This window comes from Amblyomma americanum, chromosome 1 (genome assembly GCF_052857255.1).
Source record: "Amblyomma americanum isolate KBUSLIRL-KWMA chromosome 1, ASM5285725v1, whole genome shotgun sequence".
Classification (NCBI taxonomy): domain Eukaryota; kingdom Metazoa; phylum Arthropoda; class Arachnida; order Ixodida; family Ixodidae; genus Amblyomma; species Amblyomma americanum.
Window position 1 is genome coordinate 226439669 of NC_135497.1, and position 25444 is coordinate 226465112.

General features: G+C 45.3%; 1 protein-coding gene across 3 annotated transcripts; it reads right to left on the reverse strand.

Moving 5' to 3' along the window:
- Positions 1-3626: 3626 nt before the first annotated feature.
- On the reverse strand, positions 3627-23693 carry LOC144114692 (uncharacterized). Of its 3 annotated transcripts, XM_077648581.1 has the most exons (4): positions 23470-23693; positions 5269-5525; positions 4787-4904; positions 3627-4174 (listed from the first exon to the last, which is right to left on the reverse strand). In XM_077648581.1, exons 2-4 carry the CDS (start codon positions 5427-5429, stop codon positions 4034-4036), a joined length of 420 nt encoding a protein of 139 aa, XP_077504707.1. In that variant the 5' UTR covers positions 5430-5525; positions 23470-23693; the 3' UTR covers positions 3627-4033. The 3 variants fall into 3 exon arrangements, with proteins under 3 accessions (XP_077504707.1, XP_077504708.1, XP_077504706.1); XM_077648582.1 differs by lacking the exon at positions 23470-23693 and having other exon boundaries at positions 3627-4151; positions 5269-9241; XM_077648580.1 differs by lacking the exon at positions 23470-23693 and having other exon boundaries at positions 5269-9241.
- Between the last annotated feature and the right edge of the window lie 1751 nt (positions 23694-25444).

Below are 25444 nucleotides of genomic sequence, written 5' to 3' on the forward strand. Positions count from 1 at the left end.
GAGTCATTCCTCATGCACAAAATTTAGCCTTCCTGAAAAATTACCTTCTTGTACAGCTTTGCTGGCTATTTTCTCTTCAAGTTCAAGGAGAAGTATGAAACCAATCAAATTCAGGTGAAAATAGGCTGCTATCTTGTTTTGGACTGTCAGAAAAAAATATTTTTTCTTTGTGATTACTACCAGGTAATATCTTTACTGCTGCAAGGCATGTGATGGCATCGTAATTAGTGTTAAGATGTTATTGGGCAATATGTACCACCAGAAAAGAAAGGTATGGAAAGCCTGCACACACCACTGTCAAGGAGAGGTTTATAACAGGACATCATTAAGGCTGCCATTCAGCAGAAAACTCAGCATTATCCAGCCGGCATTGTGTCAGAAAACTGCCACGCATGCATGTCTGTAATAAAAGTCACTGAAAACAGCATTTGTAATTTAAATCAAATTTCAGCACGTCTCAAACTACTTCACCTCATAAATAGATTTTACATAGAAAAAATCTGATTGAATTTTAGTCTGGCTTCAAAGACCCTTGGGTCACCAGCCAGGCACACTCTACCAACTAGACCATGCAGGCACATTGACTGTACTGAGGTACAAAAGAGGGGGAGGCGTGATGTGTGCGTGCTGTTGGCTTCATTTGAAGCTTAGTAATGTAATTACTGTAATGAACTAGAGATGTGCCAATCAGTGAGAAACCAGTTAAGTAATATCATGTAGGCGAACTGCAGTATGCAAGAGTTCAAAAACAAGAATGTCGAACCTGTGTTGAGATAATTGATACATGTGCGAACATGAATGAAGAGCAGCGACTGTGTGTGTGAAGAGAAACCACTGCAAGGAGCCATTAAAGCTTTCGCATAATGCCCTCAAATGCTGAGCTTAAGTGTCCTCCTACTATACTGGGCAGCGAGACAAGTTGCTATGCCTTTTAGGTGTTGCAACTTGTCCGAGTAAGGTGTGTTGTACATGTACAGTGAAAAGTTAGTGGAAGCCTGTATTGCCAAAATTTATTTTCATCACTGTCCTTAATGAATCATAGAATTCATTATGCAGCCTAATTGAGACTCATTACCTAGTGCAACATTACATATTGAACAATACGCCTCGTGTACAAAGATAAGAATTTTTTTTGGACAGACCCTCCTTTCATAAACATTCAACAGTGGTGTACACGCACATTATTGTTGCCTAATTTGCAAAGAGGAGTACCCAGCAGTCAAACAAAAAAGTGGAAGCATGTACACCGACGATCCAGCCACAATAAGGGTGTAGAGGGTAAACAGGTTGTCTGGGATTTTTCTTAAAGCCACCGAACAACATCCCCAATTTACATGAACCAAAGTGCAAATGGCTGAGTCAATGAAAATGGGATCTAACAGTTTGACTGGGAGGTTGATAGCCCAGTGCACAAAATAATCCCGGAAAAAGATCCCGGACCTGGGAAGGCCACCTGAGTAACCCAGAAAGATGAATAACAAAGTTTACTACTACTATTACTGTCAATTTCCAGCTGGATTACAGAACTGGATCATACCCTTCCAGCTGCAAAATGCCATTTGGAGCTTTATTGTTGAAATTACGTCCAGCTGCATAATTTATACTTTGTTACCGTCAACTGAATTGATGTAGAATTTGTAGGTTTTCATCAGGGGTACAAATTTCAGTTCGAAGATGGCAGTGGGTAGCCTGGCAAAACTCTCCCCAAGCCTTGCATTTTCATCTCGAAGATAATGACCATGAAACAGTCGCTTGACTTTTCCGTCAAGAAAAACAGTTCATTGCTGTGTAATCATATGCAGCATGTGAAAGAGGCAGTCGAAAGCAAGCACACAGATGCAACCAAATGCCATGAAGCAAAGCATGTTGCAATCTTACCACACAAACAGTGCCACACAAGATGTGTTGCACCCTGAAGAGACGCCGTAAATGACTGCGGACGCAGCAACCATGCTGTATGTTGAGCATGTTGTGAACTGCTGGCTCTCCACAAACACCAAAGCAAACAGAAAAGCACTGGTGAAAGCATGTCCAGTCAACACTATGATGCTAGAAGGAAAACATTTTGGTGCCTTCCTGTCTTTCACTGAAGCACCAAATAAAATATGTGTTGTGTACAAAAAGAACACGTAAGGAGGCAATACAAAGAACGGCATATCTTCAAAATCACCAAAGCATGTGTTGAAGCACACACTCAGCAAGTTGGCCGACGGTAGGCGGAAAGCACTTGGGACACTTCCAGACTTTGTAACAATACACCCCCCCCCCCTCTAGAAAAATTCAGGGGGGCACTTTGTTGACCTAAGCTGCGGTGAGGCAAAAGCCTTTAGTGCAGTGTTGCTGCTTGTGTCGCTTATGTGTGGTGAAGATGTAGATTAAAGACTACACAATTATTCGCTTCGCAACACCTTCGCATTAGCAAGCGCACGCTTGGTTGCTGAAGACACAGGAGAGGGTTTAGGCAGCATCCTTCCAGATCACCATTCAGGAGGCGTCTGGCAAAATTGCCAGGGAAGCGCTCCTCTCTAACGATGGTAGCGCCACCCAATGACGTCACACACATGCGCAGTAGGCTGAAGCGCAGGTATTAAGCACTATTATTGCTAATTAACTAATTACTATTTAACTGTGAGGACACTAGCCTGCTTATGTGGAGGAATGTGAAAGCATGCGTTTTGAGGGAAGGACACAGTAGCTCTCATCCATGTTAAAACAGAGTGGAAAAACACGAGGACGGAACAAACACGCATTATCACACCATCTGAAGAAAGCGGGGCAACAATTTCAAATTGATGTTGTATTTTCGTCTCGCAGAAAATTAAGCAACATTTGCTGAGTTGTGCAGCGGAAGCGAGGGTCCCTACTAGGAAGGATTGGTGGTGGTTGTACCACAGTACACGTAGAGAGGAGGGTAGAGTATATCGAAGGTGTTGTATACAAGATCACCCTTTCATGCGGTGGATGGTATGTTGGCCAGACTGGGCGATGTCTCAACGAACGCCTGAGGGAGCATCACAATTCTTTGGAGAGGGCAGCTGGTTCGAATTTGACGCTGCACTGCAGACAACCTAAGCACACATGCGCCCCATTGCTTCACCAGACATTCGTCATCTTCAAACATAAGGATCAGATAGTAAGGGAACTAGTAGAGGCATATCACATTGACAAGGGGAGTGCAGCATGCATTAGCAAGCCCACATTATCGCTGGCTAACCACGAAATCACCTTTCTGGAGCATGCATTTGTAGAAATGTAGATTTAAGATGTTCAGTGATGATGCAGTGCTTCTTCAATGTTTTTTGTTCTTTTTAGTGTTTCGCGGGAATAGTATATGTACATATGTGCTTAATAAATCACCAGATGAAAGTCGGCGCTCGTGTCGTCGTGTTTGTTCTGTCCTCGTGTTTTTCCACACTGTTTTACCATGGATAGTAGTAACCAACTTGCCCAGCTTTCTGTACTTCTAAGTAGCTCTCACATCTCTCGAAATCTCAGTGGACACCTCAACCACGTTTGATTATAGCTAGTGTGACACTTTTATGCAAACATCCCCGCTGGCGAGTCACGAGCCTATAAAGGCTTTCGTCTTGAAACTAATCTCTGTTGTCATGAATACCACTGATAAATTGAAGGCCAAAAATATGGTCGTGTTTGTAGAACAGCACCAAAATGAAGAACACTTCGCCAGCTTCTCAGCAGTATGCAGTCAAACTTGAAAGAGAGAAAATGCACATTGATTGCTTGTGGCATAGCTACATGTGAAAACCATGGCAGTGAGTGTGATTCCCATACGCAGCTGATCATACACTTCCTGTCTGTCAGGTAGAATCCGAAAGGTGCTGTGTCGTCCTCCTTGTTGTAGATGTTGATGCTCATGCTGTTATCACCCTTTGCCTGTGGTGTCATGATCCTGCAGCTGAATATGGATGAATGTGTTGTGTTACACAATGGAAGCTGTGCTGATGTTCGTAGAGAACTCTTGACCATGCCGTGCAGCACTCGACGTCTTTTTGCAGATGCCTCATGTAATCATTCAGGAGCCCGGTATGGCCACCGAGCTAGGTAAACAGTCCAGCCGAGACGTGAGCAAAGATGGATCTGGCATCAGGGCTTTCGAGCTGAGATCCCATGGTGAGAGCGGTCCGCCACATCTGCATTTGACACACACCATCACCTGCAAGTTAACATTATACACTGAAATCTTCGAACAAGGTACATTGGGTTTCCAAATATTTGAAATGTTGAAGCTGCAAGTCCAACTGCAGTCTATTTCACATATCATTGTGAAATAAGCTCAGTGCAAAACCAATCATTAGTACCAAATGGAACTGTTTCCATAAAAGCTACAGGTACTTGACTGCAGATTTTCCAAACTGATAGCCACAAATAATTTCATATTAGAGTATTTTTTTACTCAGTAAAAGAAACCACTACAAAATATGTTGCAGGGAAGGGCACAAGTTAAATTGTTTATGACTACCTTCAGTTTTTTAGTATATGCATGCTTTTGCATTTTGCACCGATCAAAATGAGGCTGCCACGACATTGTGGTCAGTAAGAGAAATCCAAAGCCACAGAACAACAATGTGTGTCACCCATACCTATCTCTGTTTTCATCTGAAAACTATAGCCATGATTCATGCACATTATTGTGATTTGCACTGTACTTTCTTGCTCAATAAACTATGTATAAATGCAATCAGATATCACTAGCTGTATGTAATCTTACTCCAGATAAACACGTTAACCCTTCATGCCTGCCACAACTCACTAAGCACGTGCTCACCAGTTTGAAGATTTCCATGCGGGCAGTACAGGATAAGATATTCCACACAAATGGGTCATGGATGGATCCCACACAGGCTTCTTGTGTGCTGGTACCTTCCCCGGCTGGAACAGCACACCTGTAAAAAAAATGTACGACTCATATTTTTGTGTTCTGCATGCCCTTACAGAAATAATCACAGAAAAAAAAATTTTTCGCCCTCCTGCGGTCATTCCCACATGACTGCTGTGTAACTGATGCTGTAACACTAAGAAAATTTCAGCTTGATTAGCGAAACCACCTTTATGTGCTTCATTAGTAATGCTTAAGCCCAGTTATTGTATTCTTCTAAGCTTTCACGCAATTTTTTTCCAGACTTAAGGGAACGACTGTGTACTACACATACTCATCTTCATGCTTTGAAGTCATTTTCAGCCTGCATGCAAAAGGAATGAGAATGATGCTCGACAAACTGTCACCGCTACAGCTTTAGTTTTCCTTACCTCAATGTTGCTGGAGACGTCATGTACCTTTCCCGACAGACGTTTACGCTGCCTTGCTGACACCGCTGTGACCAGATAGTGCGCCAGTGCACACGGATGTCTCGTCGAGAAGCCCGACACATTCCTGGAGTTTGCTGCTCGGCCACGCGAACACCTATCATGCCATCCACTCATCACGCGCGCAAAGCCCACCCGATCAGTGACATTCACTGCTGGAAATCGCACCTCAGAGCTCGACATTTCGACTAGCGCCTCCTCTATTTTTTCAATGCCCGTCAGAAAGGGTACTGAACAAAGGGAGCGCACGGGACGCCGCGTTTCGCACGCTGGCCGCAGTGCGGCGCTGCTGCTGACACTATTGCGAGTACAGGCAGCACCTCCGCTGCTGGTACAGGCAGCGCAGTCCAGACCAGGGCCAGGCGAGGCCGTGCTTTTTCACTTGCGCTTGTACGATGATGGTCTATGTTATCTAAAACGCACTTCTGAGTTCGTCGAAAACGCAGACGTATCATTCTTGCCGCAGTGGCGGCTCAGTGGCGACGGCAACCGAATAGGCGAATTTTGGTTGCGGTGGCCGCATCTCGATCGACGCGAAATACGAGAAGCACTCGTGCACTGTGCGATATCAGTGCATGTTAGATTACCTCAAACGGCTGAAATTTAACCGGAGCCCTTTACTACGGGCCTTCTTTCATCCCATCTCTCAAATCCTTTCCTCAAACGGCGCGGTTGTGGTGTTCATCGTTAGCTGCCGATACAGTTTCTGCACCTTTCCTTGCGTGGTAAGCACTGTATTGGTATTAGGTAACTATTTTTATATCAAGCAAGAAAGCAGCTTTTACGACCTGAGGACACCTGTTTCATTTGCTTGCTGTACAGTTTTAACCCCTGAAGAAATGCATCCTAATAAGTATTTTTTTGAGGCAACCCCATTTAGCTCCCAAAAAGTACCCTTAGCTTTTTATGACTTCTTTAATCCAATTATGAGCAGAAGACTTAAATGCGAGGACAAAGGGGGAATAGCATATATTTTTTGCACAGTGGATCAATCATAGAACAAGGACAAACACGTTAAATGTGCTACAATTTTAGCACTTTATGTGACAGTGGTTTTTTCGCATACATTTTCATCACAGAGTTCTTATCTAACGTTCATGGCATGGTTGCTGAGCAATGGTTTAATAAACTTGCGGCACAGAACTTCCAGGAACTGCTTCCTGTGACTCGCATCTTGATTTCTGCACTGCAAGATTGGAGCATCCATCAAAATGGCAACAGCATGCTCCACGCTGGCTTCTAGAGGTTTTTCAATGGCTTTCCTGTAGTACACCACAATGTCGACAAACCTCTGGAGACTGATCAACACTATGATTAGTTCTCTTGTGGGATACTTCAGTCCACCCCTGTCCTGATAAGCTATAAGCCCATCTACAGGAGCATTTCCTTTTGGCTTTTCGACTGTCTCAATGCAGTCCTGGCAGCTCACCTTCTCTGCTACGACACGGGCTATATATCCCCCAATCAGGGCTATGCTGGCAATCTCTGGGTTGGGAAGCCACTGGTTCGGCCAGGTGCATACTTCTCGCAACCGATTTTCTGCTGTCAAGGGAAAGAATGGCTTATCGAGGCGGCTGACGTTCTGGGTGCTCGGGCCCTGGACTGCCGTGGCAGCACAAAATGATGCCAATGCATTGACATTGCTTCTGAGCGACGAAAAAACAATAGTCTTTAGCATTTTTTCAACGCCACAGAGCACACTTCTCATGTCCATCGCGTTGTTGCATCCAGCTGTTCTGCGTAGAAAACCGAAGAATGCCTCAATGGGGTCACTAGAGAATTTTCTTGTGAGGACGAAAATGAATTTTTTGTCATTCAAAAGAAACCTAATGCACATGACATTAGAGAGTGTCGTAAGCACAAGTGCACTGTAGGTCACCTTGCTCAAAAAACTGTCGGGGTGACTTTCACCTTTTAGTCTCTTGATATATGCTAGGAATGTTTCTTCCAGCCACTGCAACCTTGAATCATTCGGATCACTAAAGTGCCTAGTGCCTGGGTCATTCTTGTGGATATGTTGCTATGTGTTGCTCCCATCCATAAAAACAAACCATCTATGCACTGCTATCATGAATTCTACAGTAGGGCCCACTGTGGCAAACTCAACATCACACACGTGTCCAGCCTGGTTTTTCATATACTGCAGTGCTGCTGTGACGGGGCGAGAAAATCTGCGCAGCATGTCTGACACTCATCTCCAGATTAGTAGGGTAAAGGTGTTTACGTGTCAGGTAGCTCACTGGTTTCGCCGTGGATCCTTTTTGCATGTTATAGAGCTCCTTCAAAGGGGCTGAAGAAATCTCCTTTTTTCCGCCTATGCATTTTGCGAGGAACTGGGATCATATATTTTTCAGAATATGGCACTGGTCGAATGCCAAGAAGAGCTGTCTTGAAGGGTCAGATGGATGTGGGGCTGATATCTGTGCCTGCCCTTTGCACAAAATGTCCATTGCTGAAACATTGGTTTCATGGTTGTCAGCCACAAGACGGACAATCTCAAAACCCAATTCGTCTGTTTTCTTCACATGTGCAATCGTCGCAGCGAGGTCGGATCCTGAGCAGCATTTTGTGAAGAAACAGCCTACTGGTATTTTAAAATGCCCAGCTAGGCCACAAAGGAGGAAACAAAGCAGTGAGTTTGCAAGGTGGTCGTTTTTGTTACTTGGCGTCAAATGCGCTAAATCAGAGCTCATGTTGACGTCACCAATGAATGCATCGCGCTGCTTGTTGTACTCCAGCTTCTGCCTTAGTGCATTTCATCTACAATCAAGCTGCATACTTTCGACTGATCTGCAGGTAAGTTTGCAAGCTCTGTTTTAAGTCTTAAACGCACTAGTGGACTGAAGCCCACCTCCCCAGTTGACGCGGCTATGTATTTGGGCAGTGTATTCCTGCATGGCAAGCGCAGCAGCCCTTCGGAATGGATGTATTTGTAGGCTTTAGTGGGTAAGTTCCTCAGAACAACACAGTATCTGACAGTCGTTTCGCCCCATGTTGCTCTATTCTTGCTGCAATTCTTAACTTGATCTAAAATAAATGCAGCTATCACTCTTCTGCTCAGCATCGGCAGCAACAACCAGAAAAGCACACATGCTTGAATTATCCTTCAGTTTGCGTAGTTCCTCCCTATATTTGTCGACTTTCTGCCTCAGTCTCGCAATCTGGAGCCATAGATCGCGCTCCCTTTGTCTACACCTCCTGTGGTGGACAAAACTGCTGGAGCTCGTTCTGGCCGAGTCCGTCTGAGTTCCAAATGTTCGTCTTGCGAACGCAGAGAGCCAAACACGAGCCGGTGCGGTGTGCTCCTCGTTGATGGTGGAATCAAGCGGCGGATGAGACGAGGACGACGGGGCTGGGGCCGTACTGTCGCACAGTAGCGCGTTGCTAGGCTCCACGACAGCGGCTGAGGCGTCCTTGGGCTCCGCAGTTTCTGTCAACGGGTCCTAAGGCGCTCACGTCAGCTGAAAGTGCCGCTTTGATTCTTTTCTTAGCACAGCATCCGCTGGTGCCTAGCTCCGACGCTCACTTCCAAGTGCTAGGGTCACTGCGCCGCTTCGAAGGTGCAGGCTGCTTGTATAAAGGATAGGAGGGGAACACACTTGGCACTGGTCCCTTCTTTAACTGGTGGATTTTCACATTCTCTTTAAAATCGGAGGGCACGAAGTGCTTACTGCACACTGCTGAATAATTTGATGTAGAATTGGGCTCCCAATCCTTCCATGAAATCACCTTGATCCACTGCTGTCGCAGTTCGAGGTCAGCCGGGATCTCGTGAAATGACACTCCTGGGTCCTTCAGTCTCGCACTTGACACGCACATGGGCACACAACAGCACCGCATGGTGAATGCGGCGGATGGAAACCATCAACGTCAAACGATGCACGTTTCTTGTGCACAGAGAAAACATGTTTGTGCAGCAAAGTAGAGATGGGTCGCTCAGGAGTGAGCCGGATCTTCTGAGCCGCTCTTTTAAAAGAGCGGGTGAGCCGTGGCTCAGTAAAAGTGAGCGGTGGTTCTTTTGGAGATCCGGCTCACTGATCCATAGGACCGTAGTCCAGCGTAGTGATCCGTGCCGAACGGCGAACTGTCTGTTCCGTCAGAGCTGTGTCGCTGGGTCTTCTGCCGGGTTAGGGAGCCTACATGTCGCGCCCCCTCCCGGCTTAGGGTGGTGACTTCCTTTGACACAGCACATGCCGCCTCCCGCTAAGACCCATGTTGCCAGCGCGTGTGTTGTCATGGTTACGGGAAGACGCCGCGCCATCTTGTTCCCCGCCGTGCATAGGCGCGCATTAGCTGCTGCAGCAGTTGCGTCTTCATCGCCGTTCATCGTTGAGTGGGACAGTCATATGTTGTCGGTTGTTGCACTAAGTGCGCCAGGAAGCTTACGCAGCAGCAATGCCCGGGTGTTGCGTTCCGCAGTGCTCGAACCACTGCAGGAAGGGCACACGGATGTTTCGTTTCCCGGCTGACTCCAACCGAAGAAAACGTTGGCTGGCACAAGTAAAGCGAGACTGCTGGGAACCCACTGCTGCTTCTCGCATATGTTCTGTGAGTACCGTACCTTTTTCTCTTTTGTTACCTGCTCGCTTGTTATGTTTGGTGTACTGTGCTTCACGTTTACGATAATTAAACCACGGCCGCCTCGAACGGCGTGCGCGGCGTGGGTTTGATAACAGGCTACGCATTGCGGGCGTGGGTGCAATCTTCTCGTTAGTTTTTAGATGCGCTGGCGGCGTGTCTCGAGCACCAAGGGCGAGAAGCAACGGTTCGCATTCGCCCTCGCTGACTGTAATTCTCACGCGAGTGCACTCACGATATATTGGCGCCCGCTTCCTTGTTTGCGCTGTAATACATGCGCCAAGACTCATGTCAGAGAACATGACTGAGGTAGTGAAAATAAATTTCTACATCTCTCTGACATTGTACGCGTTCGCTGTTTCGTGAGCGCTGTGGTCGGAGGAACTTATTTTCAGTCAGGTCTGGTTATCTAGGCACCGTTCTGCTGTACGACGCTATTCGGTAGAAAAAGATTGGAAACCCAAGATCAGACTAAAAGAACACATTTTGTATATGCCCGGTTACTGGCATGCATATGAAGCCTTTAGGAAGCCCTTATCCAGTTTTTTTAGCTTGGCACTATAGCCTGGTAAAAGACAGCATGTGAAAACATTACAGCAGGTAGAAACAGCTCTGTAGTTGTAACGCTAGTCATGTTCCGGTTTGCAGCATTTGTCACAGTTATGTGCAGGTATGAATATACTTCTTGATGCTTATGAAGTACTTGCTGCCATTCATTTCAGGCACATTTTGAAGAAACAAGTTTCGAGCAAAACAGACAGGATGGCTTAAAGAAGCTAAGGCCAGATGCGGTTCCCACACTTTTTACTTATCGAGGTAAGCTTCTAATTTTGATCCATCTCTTAAATACAACTCTGCCTCATTCATATGAAATGTTTGCAAAGAAATTTGTCTACACGTATACGGTAGTGCTGTGGTTGCTTTGTGCAAGCTCAAAAATGTGCGCTCATCTGCTTTTAGAAGGCTGCAAAGAAAGGTTCATCACCATCAGCATTTCAAGGTCCATAGCAGGACGAAGCCTATCCTACTGACTTCCCTTTAACCGGTTCCTGTGCCATCTGTGGCCACATTATCCACACAAACTTCTTGGTCTATTGATATGGCTTTTATATCCAAGCATTCCTACAGCGCATGTTTGCATCAGCATCTAGATCCCTAGCTAGAAATTTGTTGGGATCCATGCAATTCATTTCTTGTAAAACTAAATCGCGGGCATAAAAAAATATGTATATTGCACGTTATTGTAGGATCATGCATTCGAACAGCACCTTCAAACATAAAATCACCTTAAGCCGTGTTTTAACGGCTTCTGCATTACCTCTGGCTCATTTTTCACTGTAGATTGAAAAAAAAATGAATGAATGACAATTGAAATCTTCCGTGTAAGCCATAAAGGTATAAAGTATGGCACTAAACAAAACTTTTGCCACCTAACTCTCTGCCTACCCCTACTACATTTGCTTTTCTTGAACACCCACTGCTTCCCTAAGGGACTACTGTTTATCTTCTCTACACATTGAATGCACTCATATATATGATACTAAGATCCAAAACGTAACACACAGATATAGCCTTGTATTCAAAGAGCACAAGGCCACCTATAGTGTGTTTATACTTTGTATAGCATCGTTTTTTCTTTATAATTCACCCGACGCCTGCGAGAAAGGGGGCGTCTAGAATCAAACAAATATCCTAAAGCAGACTGCATACTGTGCTGTCTCATTTGTTCTATGTCACCTGGCACAGAAGCTAAAATGGCAAAATTCAGGACGATTAGTAATTCTAGTTGCATCAATGGTACCTCAGCTGCTAACACAACCTGCTGTTGAGCACAATTTTGCACGACTGAATCATTGCCAGTTGTAGCATGCTTTCCGACGCTGTTAAATATGCACTGGCGGTAAGAAATCTAAAGCCCCCCAGTACAGCTTTGGGATCTTAAAACCCAACTGATATTACTACTCCTGAAGTTTATTTGGAAGTTTTATGCAGGTACTAGGTTGCTCTTCTGTAAATGCAGAATTTCTGCAGTTCTTGAGTGTAGTGCTACCCTATTGACTGAATTTTTTATTTCAGCCATCCCGAAACACCGGAAGCCTCCGAAGAAGCGGTCTTGCTTTCGTCCGGCCACGCCAACGCAAAGCCCAGTACTTGACCCCACCGGAAATGAACCATGTGGTAGTGCTGCTCTAGAGCCTGTCTTCGCATCAACAGCCGAACAAACACAAGACTCGGCTGTGAGTGACAGCATGAGTTCCCAGGACACTGTCAGTCCACTACAATGTGCTCAGGTACCAGGGTATGATCTACCTTTAACAACCACCTTGCTGCCGCCCAAAGCTGTCGACACTGTTATCTATGCAGACAGCGTTGCCCATTCCTTTCTGAGAACAGATAAAGCCAGTGGGGAAGATTCCACTGATGCAAGTCGACTTCCTCTGCCCGCAGCTTCACCCATGGAGGCCGAATCCTTAAGCGCTGAAAGGTCACAGCATAGTAATGAGCGATCAAGTAAAGAAATACCTCAAGCTGCATTCACACTTGGTTCAAGTACGGCTTCAACTGACTTGTCTCTTCAAAGACAGAATGCTGAGCTGAGAAAGAGAAATAAGGACTTGGCCCAAAAGTACAGAAACCTACAGAGGCTTCACGAGCAAACAAAGAGAAAACTGCGCAGTCTTGTAAAGAAGTCACAGTCGCCACAACAAAAAATGATAACCTTGGAACAATTACCGTTCCTCAAACACGACCAGAGAAGGGCTTTGACGGTGAAAACTACGAAGGGCCTTAAGTGGTCTGAGAAGACTATTCGAGAGGCCCTTCAAATAAAGCACGCATGTGGAACAGCAGGCTATGAATTATTAAGATCATTATCATATCCACTGCCATGCAATAGGACATTAATACGAAGGCTTCAAAATATTAAATTTTTGCCTGGAGTTCTTCATGAAGTTTTTAATGTCCTGAAATCCAAAGTAGCCACAATGCAAGACATAGAAAAAGACTGTGTGCTCTTCATGGATGAGATGGAAATCTCCCAAGGATTTGACCACGATCGCTCGCTTGATTGCTTTTTTGGGAGCACTACATTGCCGGAGTCCGCTACAGATGTTGCCAACCATGCTCTTGTGTTCATGGTTGGTGGCGTGAACACGAGATGGAAACAGGTTATCGCCTATCACTTCACTGGAAGGTCGATAGATGGCTCTATTTTGAAGGACATTGTGTTCCACTTGATTGAGCTTTGTTTTCAAATCTCGCTTAGAGTGCTTGTTGTCACAAGTGACATGGGAGCTGCCAACCGTGCAGTTTGGCGCCTGCTTGGCTTGTCCAACCACAGAAACTCACAGACTGTCTGCTGTATTCCGCACCCGCACCTCCGTGGCAGGCAACTATTCTTTATGGCTGACCCCGCCCACGTCTTGAAGAACATCCGTGCCCAACTACTATGAGTGGGAGAATTCACTCTGGGTGAAGAAACTGTTAAGAAACACCCCGGGTTCGAACCCGACCGCGGCGGCTGCGTTTTTATGGAGGAAAAACGCTAAGGCGCCCGTGTGCTGTGCGATGTCAGTGCACGTTAAAGATCCCCAGGTGGTCGAAATTATTCCGGAGACCTCCACTACGGCACCTCTCCTTCCTTTCTTCTTTCACTCCCTCCTTTATCCCTTCTCTTACGGCGCGGTTCAGGTGTCCAACGATATATGAGACAGATACTGCGCAATTTCCTTTCCCCCCAAAACCAATTATTATTATTATTAAGGAACAAAGTCTTCCTTCTGGCACTGTCAAGGTGGAGCATGTTGAAGCAGTGTTGAAGTATGACTGTCAAAGTGAGCTGAAGATTGCAAATAGGCTGTCGGAAATCCACATCAGCAGTGGACATTTCACTACCATGAAAGTGAACATTGCTGTGCAATTGTTCCGTGAGGCTCCTGCTGCTATCCGATATTTAATCCAACAAAAAATTTTGCCCCCCGAAGCAGAGGCTACAGCGTGGTTTTTTAACCTCGTGAGCAGGTGGTACACCCTTATGTCGGCCAGACATCCGGTTGTTGCTCTGAGCGATATAGATCCTTCAAAGCATAAAGAGGCCACTGCGCTTTTGGAACTGACGTGCAGCACTTTCCGTCAAATGAAAATGGGAGCAACGGCACATTAGAAGCCTTCACAAGCTGGCCTTCTGGCATCGACCACTGTTGCTCTCAGCCTGTCGCAAGACCTCTTGGACAACCAAAGCTACAAGTATGTGCTTCTTGGCCGGCTCGTACAAGATTGTCTCGAAAACATATTCTCTGTGTTGAGACTCAAGAAGCCGGTCCCTAGTGCATACGACGTTAAGTGTGCACTGAAGCTGATTTGTGTTGGACAGTTCATGCACACACCTACAAATTCTAGCTATGAGGTTGATGACAGCTTGCATCTAGCTGACCTCCTTGACCCAACTATCCAGAGACATGAAGGACAAAACCAAGAGCCTGAAGAGCTAGAAAACCTGTTTGTGTGTGCTCTCACAGAAGCAGAATGTGACATTCTTGCTTATCTAGGAGGATTCCTGGTCAAGTCTGTCATGAAGTCCATTGGTAACTGTAGTGACTGCAAAAATGCCCTTGTTGGAGATGCTACAAATCAGTATAGCAATCTTATTAAGCTTAAAGAGTACGTGAAAAATTCTGAGAACCTCATTTATCCAACGCAAGCAGTGATTAATGTCCTTATAGAATGTGAGGAGCAGTTTAAGACTTTTGCAGATATGAAGGAAATCATGGTGCTCAAAACCCCATTTGCTAGCATTCTGAATGCCCTGTGCAAGGCTGTCAAGTTGAACTTAGGTTGCTGTGAAACACATCATGCTCAGGCAGGGAAGGTCCTCCTGACAAAATATGTGAGGACAAGACTGAGGATCCATCTACGACAGCAGCATGCACAGAAGGTGGATGGAATGTCTAGCAAAACATGTGCCGCAACAAACCTGGTCTGAACTCTGAGAAGGATGGTAACATCATATGCTTAGATGCTTGCAGTCAGCTAGTTAATGATTTGGCCTTGCTTTCGTTGTTTTTCTATAGTTTGACACAACTCAAGAAAATAGGGGAGATGTCCTTAAAGAATTCTATCCAGCCAATGGCGCCAACCGATTTTCATGACACCATGTTTAATGCTGGGAAGTTGCATCGCTGGGAGTGGCAGATGAACGGCAGTTAACCGTGGCTTAATCGGATTGACCGCGTTGTCATGAAAATCGGTCACTGCTATTGGCTGGAGGGAAACGGTCGGGGGGCATCTGCCACTACTTCCTTGGGTTGTACCCGAATATAGCACTCTGACACTTTCACTGTGTATGTCGTGTGTACTTTGCTCGCCTGTAAATTGTTCACGTCTTTCAGCATATTTTTATGTCACCTCTCTGTAGCAAGCTGTTGCTTGCAGATTGTGTGCACTAACCAATGAAGCTGCTTTGCTTCAGTCAGCATTTGGAAATAGCAAACTGATTTACAGTGCGTGCCACTAGTGTGTTCATCAAAGGTGAAGTTTTTAGGAGCAAGTGTTGGAACTAGATGCAAATGTGTAAACCACTGTTTCAAGTCTTTTGTGAAGTGCGTAACAGTCTTATTTTTGTGGCTGGAGCATCACTACCATGCCTTGCATTATTTAGGGGCTGTAAAACATCCGCTCCCACAGAGTTGCCGTGGTGTTTCTCATTATCATTTGAGTTGTTTGCATTACTAGTCCTGCTAATTTAGCCCATTTATTGTGTCCTCTGTACGGCACTCATGCAATTTGTTCATGGCTATCAGTATATTTTGTTTTATGTAGAAGTGTTCATTGAGCAACGAAGCTGCTTTACTTCGGTCAATGTTTAAAAATAATAAGCTTGTTTGTAATTACACCATCAGTGTGCGCACCAGATATGTTTTACAGGAGTGACTGATATGTGTACAAAAATTTCACTGGTTTCACAGATGCTGATAATGGAAGAATGTAATTTCATATGCACTTTAGCTGGCTGCGGATGCTTATATATTCTGTCAGTTTGCTTGAGAAAGAATATGAGCACCTCCCCTTTAATTGACAGTTGCCAGAAGTGTGTCGGCAATAAAAGAAGCTTCTTGAATGTTTACACGAAGGCGTCTGAAAATGTCATTTGGTTTCTTGATTTTAGGTTTTCTCACTTGTCCCATTGTTTGTATTGCTCCTCTTTCTCTGATTCCATTCCAGCAAGTCTCATGTTACACTCTGAACATTTGAGCCTCCTACTGAACACCCTGTGTAAGTTAGTTTCTCAGCACACGTGGAAAAATGGTAGGCAATGTGAAATGAAGCACTGCTTTAATGTTAACTCAATGGCAATCTGTACAAAACTAAGACGCTTACAACACTCGATCTTAATTTGTTAACATCAGCCTCAAGATTCCCTAAATTTTTTAAAGTATGTTTATACCTTTTGCTGAAGCTACAGTGTGCTAGTATGGGGTTGCATAGCTCATTGCGTAGAGCATGTGTAATTGCTCACAGAAGAGCAAAATGCACAAACTAATGGTACATTGCACACGCAAATGCCATTGTGATGTTGGTAATAGAACTACTGGGGCACTTAAGTCTCTTCCCGTGCTGTGAATGCATAAGCATTAGGTGCTACTGTTTTGCTTCTGTTGCGTGGTTTTATTTTGAACCTACATAGACCAGCGTTAGCTCGGTTTACCGTTACATTTTCGATTCTACTCATCGAGACCTTTCAAGGATATATGACGATGCTATAGCATTAGGTTCAATTTTAAATCAAATAAATAATTAATGGTAATTAAGACCTGCGATTACTCCGTTGGAATTATACTCGACATAAGCTATCCAACGATATATAGCTTGATGATGGAGCATAACGATTGATTTTTAATCACGGTTATCTAATTAATGGTCGGTAAGACAAGATTAGTTCAGTGCAATTGTACTCAACATAAGCTATCCAGCGACTTAGTGATGTAGCGTAAATTTCAATTACATTACAATTAACTAATTACCGGTAATTAATTGAGACCTACAATTAGTCCGGTGCAATTATACTCGACATAAGCTATCCAACGATAGAACACTTGCGGCGATTATGCCCGACATAAGCTACACAGCCACTACGGCCACATTCTGTACAGGCCGCGCATGAACCAAGTAATTGATAAGGATTAAAAAGTGGGCCTGCGTAATCTTTTGATTACCGTCATAACATTAAATTCTGAACGCCCAACACCTAAGCTCGGTTAGTGCTCATCGTGAGGAGGAACCCTTTTTACGTAATTGATAAGCGCTGCCTTTTGGCGCGATGACGCGCGCAGAGGAGAGACCCGTTCGGAGTGTAATGCACCGTCGCTGAGAACTGCTCTATGTCGTCGGAACGGCGTCATCTGTTGGTACTAACTTCGAAAGAAACGCCGATAAACTAGAATATAAACTAATGTTGTAGATCGCCCCAGCGACCACGCCACTGAAAGCCGGGGATGCTCTCTTCAAGGGGAACAACATGGCTGCCCGTCATGTTTAGCGGCCGTTTTCGGCAACACTGGGAGAGATGTCACCACCCTAAGCCAGGCGGCAGGCGGCATGTATGTAGGCTCCCTATGCCGGGTGCGATTTTCCCGCCATCTGTTAGCAGTGCGAGAAAGCTGGTTTGTCGTTCAGTTAGCCGTGTCGAACCGTCCGTCAGAGCTGCTGGGTGCGATTTGCTCGCCATCTATTAGCAGTGCGAGAAAGCTGGTTGAGTGAACGGGTCGCCCGCTCGCTGAACGAGAGATCCGGATCTCCAAAGGAGCCATTCGGCTCACTGAGCCGAAGACCCGGCTCTTCAAAAGATCCGGATCTTTTGAAGAGCCGGGTCTTCGGCTCAGTGAGCCGTTTGGCTCCTTTGGAGATCCGGATCTTTTGAAGAGCCGGGTCTTCGGCTCAGTGAGCCGAATGGCTCCTTTGGAGATCCGGATCTTTTGAAGAGCCGGGTCTTTGGCTCAGTGAGCCGTTTGGCTCCTTTGGAGATCCGGATCTTTTGAAGAGCCGGGTCTTTGGCTCAGTGAGCCGTTTGGCTCTTTTGGAGAGCCGCTCTTCTGGTGAACCAATTCTCTCGTTCAGTGAGCCGTTTGGCTCTTTTGGAGAGTCGCTCTTTTGGTGAACTGCTTCTTTCGTGCAGTGAGCCGTGCGGCTCTTTTGGAGAGGCGCTTCTCTCGTTCAGTGAACCGTGCGGCTCTTTTGGAGATCCGCTTCTCTCTCGTTCAGTGAGCCGTGCGGCTGTTTTGAAGGGGCGCTTCTCTGTCGTTCAGTGAGCCGTTCGAAGAACCGTTCAATCAGAGCCGGGTCTTCTGGCAAAGTGCGTATTTCTGGGCGAGTTGGTTGAGATACATTCCGAGTAAAAGAGCGCTCGCAGAGCTTGTCCTCGCTTTGTGTTGTCCTGCGGTGTTGTGTCTTCTTTGTTGTCGTCCGTTGTCTGCGAGCGCTGTTTCGCTCAGAACGTGTCTTCTGGCAAATCATTGGCAAAGGATGGCGCCGTTCGTTGACAGCTGTTGTTCGAGCGATGTCTCACGACTCCCACTGATCGTGCATCGTGAGCTGGTGCAACATTTCGAAGGTATTAGTAAAAATACCTATAACACGGTTATTCTACTAATGCACATATCGTTTTTTTTAAAGGCAAATAACTAAACTCTATAGCAGAGGTTACAGTGTAACCTGCTAGTTATTTGGCTTTCTTGAAAACAAAACGATATATGCATCAGTAAAATAGCCGTGTAGTAAATTCAGGCATGGTCTCTTCCTTTTCTTAAGAGAGGAACAGGGCCTCTCCAGGCAGTGTTTGAAGATGGGGACGATTGTCGAATGCAGATGATGAAGAGAGGAAATATATCTACATAAATGTAAAAAGGCAAACTGTGTTACAGAAGCAGATCTCACACAGACGGCCGAACTAACTGTAACTAAAAAAAGGTAATTCTCACACAGAGAACGTACACTACAAGACCTTATCGACCCACGTGTTAAAGCCTAGGTATATTTGCAGAATTACAAGCCACTGCACGGGCCTCTAGCTAAACTAGGCAATACCGACTTGTGATTTGTAATGCATTTGCTTGCGTTTTTATAAGTTTTATAAACAAAGAAGTTAGAGCGGCCATATTTCGAGGCCCGTCCTAAGTTTCGATAACCAATGAAGGTAGCCACGTACAGCCCTGAAGTTTGACACAACCTCGAGCCCAGGGCTTGGATAAAAGAAAAACACATAACGAAAATTTCCGAAAAACCTATTATTACGGGAGCCCTTACCCTTATTGCGTGATGCTCTTTTCCTTCCCCGCCCCACCTGCGCGTCGCCTCTCGAGGGATGACAAGTTTTCTTTCTTTTTTTTCTCAGCTAACTGGCGGTGCCACTAACCCACTGGCTCGTCCCAGAAATATCAGATAGCGGAGGCCCGCGACGCATAGAGACGCGCTTGAAGGAGCCGGTAGCATGCGGAAGGAAAATAAAAAAAAAAGTGATGGTCCCTGCGCCGCACTTGTGGAGAGAGGGAGTGGAAAGGAAAGAACCACGGCTCACTCGTTCTTTAAAGGAGTTGCTCAAAAGACCCGGCTCTTTCCTGAGCGACCCAAGTGAGCGGGTGAGCCGTTCAAATGATCCGGCTCACTTCAGTGAGCGGAGCCGTTCTGAGCCGCTCACTGAAGTGAGCCGTTACGCCCATCTCTACAGCAAAGCCTTGCTTTGGTGAAAAGGGAAGACAAGAAAAGCAGCGATCCACGAGCCGAGACGCGTAGCCGGGACGGCCGCTATATGAATGGATGAATACGGCTGAACCCTTTAAATCGGGCGGTGGCTCAAGCCACCTAGCCATGACTTGTGAAATTTTACTCCTGTCTTGCTTTTAGCCAACAATCATATAACCTTCGCTTGGTTACTTATACCCGCTTAAAATCTACTTTCCCTTCACTATCCTTAAACCCCAATGCCTTGGGTAAATCAGCCCCACTGCTTTCCACTGCAGGGTGAAGCCCTTTACAGAGAAGTATCAAGTGTCCAGACGTTTCCTTCTCATCTCCGCACACAATGCACATTTCTATCTCGTGGTACCTGACTCTATATGTCTTAGTCCGCAAAACTCCCGTCCTGGCCTTGAACAACAAAGAGCTTCCCCTGCAATTATCATAGATATTTTCTTTGCTAGCTTCTCTGCTCTCTAACGACACCCATCCTATATCATCCTGTACCCCCTGATTTAGTGTATTGCCACGTGCTCGCAAAGCTAGCCTCCCTACAACACGTTTAATTTCTAACCTTTCTTGAACGTCTGGTCTCATGCACAGGACCGCGTTACCGAAAGTCAGGCTAGGGACCATCACCCTTTTCCAGATCCCTCTTACCACTTCGTACCCCACCTATTTTTCATGACAACTACATTCCTAGTAGCTTTATTCATTACATATTTTTCATGCTCTGTCAGATACTCAGCACTGCTATTTATCCACACCCCAAGGTAATTAATTGTACTCATCCACTACTTCTAGCATGAACTCCTGTATTCTATGCTTGCCGCCCTCTTCATTAAATATGACTGCAGATTTTTCCTTACTATACTTGAAACCTAATCTATCTCCCTCTGAACCACATGTCTACCAACTTCTGCAAGTCTTCCTTGTTGTCAGCCATTAGCACTATATCATACGCGTATATTAGCCCCGGTAATGACTGTTTAATCCATTCCCCTTGCTTGAAAAAAGAAAGGTTGAAGCCTAGACCGCTCCCCCCTAGCTTGGTCTCCAACCCTTGCAGGTACAACATGAACAACAAAGGGGACTGAGGACATCCTTGCCTAAGCCCCCGCTGTATCTCTACAGGCCCTGATACATTTTTTTCCCATTTTATGAGCACTCTGTTACCTATATATATATATATATATATATATATATATATATATATATATATATATATATATATATATATATATATATATATATATATATATATATATATATATCTTTAACGAGATTAATTACTCCATCTTCCACATCCAATGTGCCCAGTACGTCCCACAAACTCATGAATAACGCTGTCATAGGCTCCCCTAATATCCAGATATGCTAGCCATAGGGGCCTGTGTTCCTTTTCAGCAATCTCTATACACTGCGTCAATGAAAATAGATTGTCCTCCAACTTCCTTTGTTTCCGGAACCCATTTTGTAGTTCCCCTAGCACCCCCTCGTTCTCCACCCAAGCCTGCAATCTATCCTTTATAATCTGCATCACCACCCTGTAAGCCACAGATGTCACTGTTATGGGACGATAGTTACGTCAGCTTTGTCCCCCTTTTCCTTATATATCATGTTCATTCTACTTAATTGCCATTTATCGGGGACGTTCTCCTCCACTATTATTTTGTTCACTACCTGTATTATTGTTTGCTTGGATTTTGGTCCTAGCTTCTTTATCAATATAATCGGGATACCATCTGGTCCTGTTGATGTGCCACTAGGAACCTTCTCTGTCCTTTTCCACTCTCCTTGCTCAAGTGAAGCTATTGCAGTAACCGGTCTATCCTCCTTCGATAAATTATGTACAACATTCCTTTCTTTAAATTTTTCAGTCTTTGTTCCTATGTGTTTTATTGCTTCATCCCCTTCTAGTTGAATACCGTCATCTGTAACAATAAACCAGAATTTTTGAGCTGCTTTTCTATCCTTTTTATTTACTTTTGACATCCATTGGGCACCCTTTCTTCTAATTTTCTCATTAATCAAATAGGATGCTTCCCTTCTACACTTTATGAAGGTATCCCATTTGCTATCTACTTCAAATTCTGGTTCCCCCTCTTCTTGGAATAGCTGTGTTCCCTGGACGCTTCCTGACGTTTCTCTATCGCCCTCTTGACCTCCTCATCCCACCAACTCTTGGGTTTGCGTCTTTTCCCTTTTAGCTTTACTCGCACCTTAGATAGCTCTAGCCCCAGTAATCGAGCATGGATGGATGGATAGATGAATACGGCTGAACCCTTTAAATCGGGCGGTGGCTCAAGCCACCTAGCCATGTCTTGTGAAATTTTACTCCTGTCTTGCTTTTAGCCACCAATCGTATAACCTGCGCTTGGTTACTTCTACCCACTTAAAATATACTTTCCCTTCACTATCCTTAAACCCCAATGCCTTGTATTAATCAGCCCCGCTGCTTTCCACTGTAGGGTGAAGCCCTTTACAGAAAAGTATCAAGTGTTCAGCCGTTTCCTCCTCCTCTCCACACGCAATGCACAACGTGTAGTGTCAGCCGACAGCGCCACTGGCGGCAAAATTTGATGAATAAGAGAGGGTGACAGGAAAGGGGTTGCAGGGCGACGGGGAGCCCTTCTGCCGGGCATTAAAAAAAATAGAGGAGGCGCTGTTTCGGCACTGCCTCGGAAGGCTTTCAGAAGTTGATAGACATATGCGGTACAGAGGGAGATAGATTAGGTTTCAAGTATAGTAAGGAAAAATCTGCAGTCATGATATTTAATGAAGAGAGCGGCGAGCATAGAATACAGGAGTTCATGCTAGAGGGAGTGGATGAGCACAAGTATCTTGGGGTGTGGATAAATAACAGTGCTGAGTATCTGACAGGGCATGAAAAATATGTAATGAATAAAGCTAGTAGGAATGCAGCTGTCATGAAAAATAGGGCACTGTGGAATTACAATAGGTACGAAGTGGTAAGAGGGATCTGGAAAGGGGTGGTGGTCCCTAGCCTGACTTTCGGTAATGCGGTCCTGTGCATGAGACTAGATGTTCAAGCAAGGTTAGAAATTAAACAACGGGGTGTAGGGAGGTTAGCTTTCTGAGCACATAGCAATACACCAAATCAGGGGATACAGGGTGATATGTGATGAGCGTTTTTCGAGAGCAGAGAGGCTAGCAGTAAGATAGCATTTGAGGAACGATTGAGAAAAATGGGGGAAAAGCAGTGGGCTAAGAAAGTTTTCAGATACCTGTATATAATGAATGTTGACACGAAATGGAGAGAGCGAACTAGAAAATTGACAAGCAAATATCTGGACAGCAGTAAGGGGGCAAATCAGCAATTATCGGTTAAAAAAAGGTTAAAGAAACAGAGAGAGCTCTGTGGAAAACAGGGATGCTGACGAAATCGGCACTGGGAACATAACGGACCTTTAAACAGGAAATTGCCGAAGAAAATATCTATGATAATTGTAGGGGAAGCTCTTTGTTATTTGAGGCCAGGACTGGAGTTTTGCGGACTAAGACGTATAGAGTCAGGTACCACGAGATAGACACGTTGCGCACTGCGTGTGGAGAGGAGGAAACGGCTGAACACTTGATACTTTCCTGTTAAGGGCTTCACCCTACAGTGGAAAGCAGCGGGGCTGATTTACCGAAGGCATTGGGGTTTAAGGTTAGTGAAGGGAAAGTAGATTTTAAGAGGGTAGAAGTAACCAAGCGCAGGTTATACGATTGGTGGCTAAAAGCAAGACAGGAGTAAAATTTCACAAGACATGGCTAGGTGGCTTGAGCCACCGCCCGATTTAGAGGGTTCAGCCGTATTCATCCATCCATCCTCACACCGCAGTGCATTCTTGCACAGCCACCACATCATACGCCTCGTCAGATGATTGCACAGAAGAGCTGTCTAGTCAGAGACAACTCGAAAGCGTCGTGGTGCTATCGAAATCCGCTCACCTCTCACAGTACTAAAGTTTAACAAACGACGAATAAATGCAACGATCAGAAAAACTCATTAAAACCATCGAAACGCACCACCGGCGCCGCCATCACCACGCTACATTAAGCGCACGGACCGATTATTTCTCACTGCGAGCGAAGGGTTCGCAACGGGAGAGCAGTTAGCGCCCCTATGCGGCTGCACATTTAAGCTCTGGCTAATGACGCTCTAATCCCTTGCTTATTTCTCATGTGCTCTTATGACGCCTTTTCATTGCATTGTGCAAACAAAACAAGACTTTTATAAGCTTAGTTTTGGCTTCAAATAAATACAGTATTGTGCGTTTTTATCGTGAAGACTTTCAAAAGTTTCCCCGCCTCAACCGCTGGCTCATTTGCGATGAAACTGCACACAGAGTTTGCGTATTATGGTAACTTTTGTATCGTAGCAAGTTTGACAACGATACTACTAAGTTGAGCCGTGCACGATGCGAAAACGTAATCGTCTACGTAGATATCGGCGAACTAAAACCCGCAGACGGAGTTTTTTTCGCTGAATGGCGGCAGTAGCGCTATCTGTTTTCGGCAGTCGAAAGCGTCACGACAAGGCCGCCGAGGCGAGCGTTGCTAGAAGCGCGGGCCCTTTGAATATGCCGTTCCGGCCGTTTCGTTCTGCTTAACTGAAGCGCTTACAACATTTTCGGCTAGTTGAGCGGAAAAAATACCAGAACAACTGATTTAACGAGGCTTTACTTTAATAATAATTGTTTTTGGGGAAAGGAAATGGCGCAGTATCTGTCTCATATATATCGTTGGACACCTGAACCGCGCCGTAAGGGAAGGGATAAAGGAGGGAGTGAAAGAAGAAAGGGGCGCCGTAGTGGAGGGCTCCGGAATAATTTCGACCACCTGGGGATCTTTAACGTGCACTGACATCGCACAGCACACGGGCGCCTTAGCGTTTTTGCTCCATAAAAACGCAGCCACCGCGGTCGGGTTTTACTTTTCAAAGAATTTTGTTTGCAACGCTCGTCCCGGCTGTCTTGACGCTTTCCACTGCTGAAATCAGATGGCGCCACTGCCGCCCTTCAGCGAAAAAACGTCGTCTGCGGGTTTTGGTTCGCCGATTTCTACGTAGACGATTACGTTTTCGCATCATGCACGGCTTGACTCAGTAAGCACCGTTGTCAAACTTGCTACGATACAAAAGTTACCATAATAGGCACCGCGAGCGATGAATGCCGACGGCCGCCGCATGGAGCGCTGCAAGTCGGGAGGGTGCCGCCGAGCCGCAACGCTCTCGCAACATCGGCAAGAGGAGCTGTAATCGACCAAAGCTGTCATGGAGGCAGCTGACTATATAGGTTTCAGGGTTTGTTTTGAGTCTCTGTCGAGGAGCTGCACATTTAGCACTTGTCGCTTGCGCGAAAGCTGCTGTGAAATTCAGCACAACTTCGTGTTTCGAAACACGAAACTTGTGCTGTACATAGATATCTTTTATATATATATGAAGTACTTTTTCGGTAACATTTTCTCTAATAAAGTAGGCGAAACGCTTCGGTTAATTTTATTGGATTATATTTAGGTGTTCTCGCTGTGTACGTACTGCATTTGCGAACGAGTAAACACATGCAATGTGAATAACGCAGGAAACACAGTCGTGCAACACTCGTTTTTATTCGCGTGCAATATCAATCGCGGACATGTTACAGAAGTACAGCAAGCAGGGCCATATGTGCACATGAGAAGCATTTATTGGCAGCGACGCAGTTTTAGAAACTTATGCCGCTGCCTTTGCGCTTCCCTCTCTTTGTTGAGGCCCTTGACAAAAAAAAAACGAAACCTTAAGAGAACATAAAACTTTACAACGGTAGAT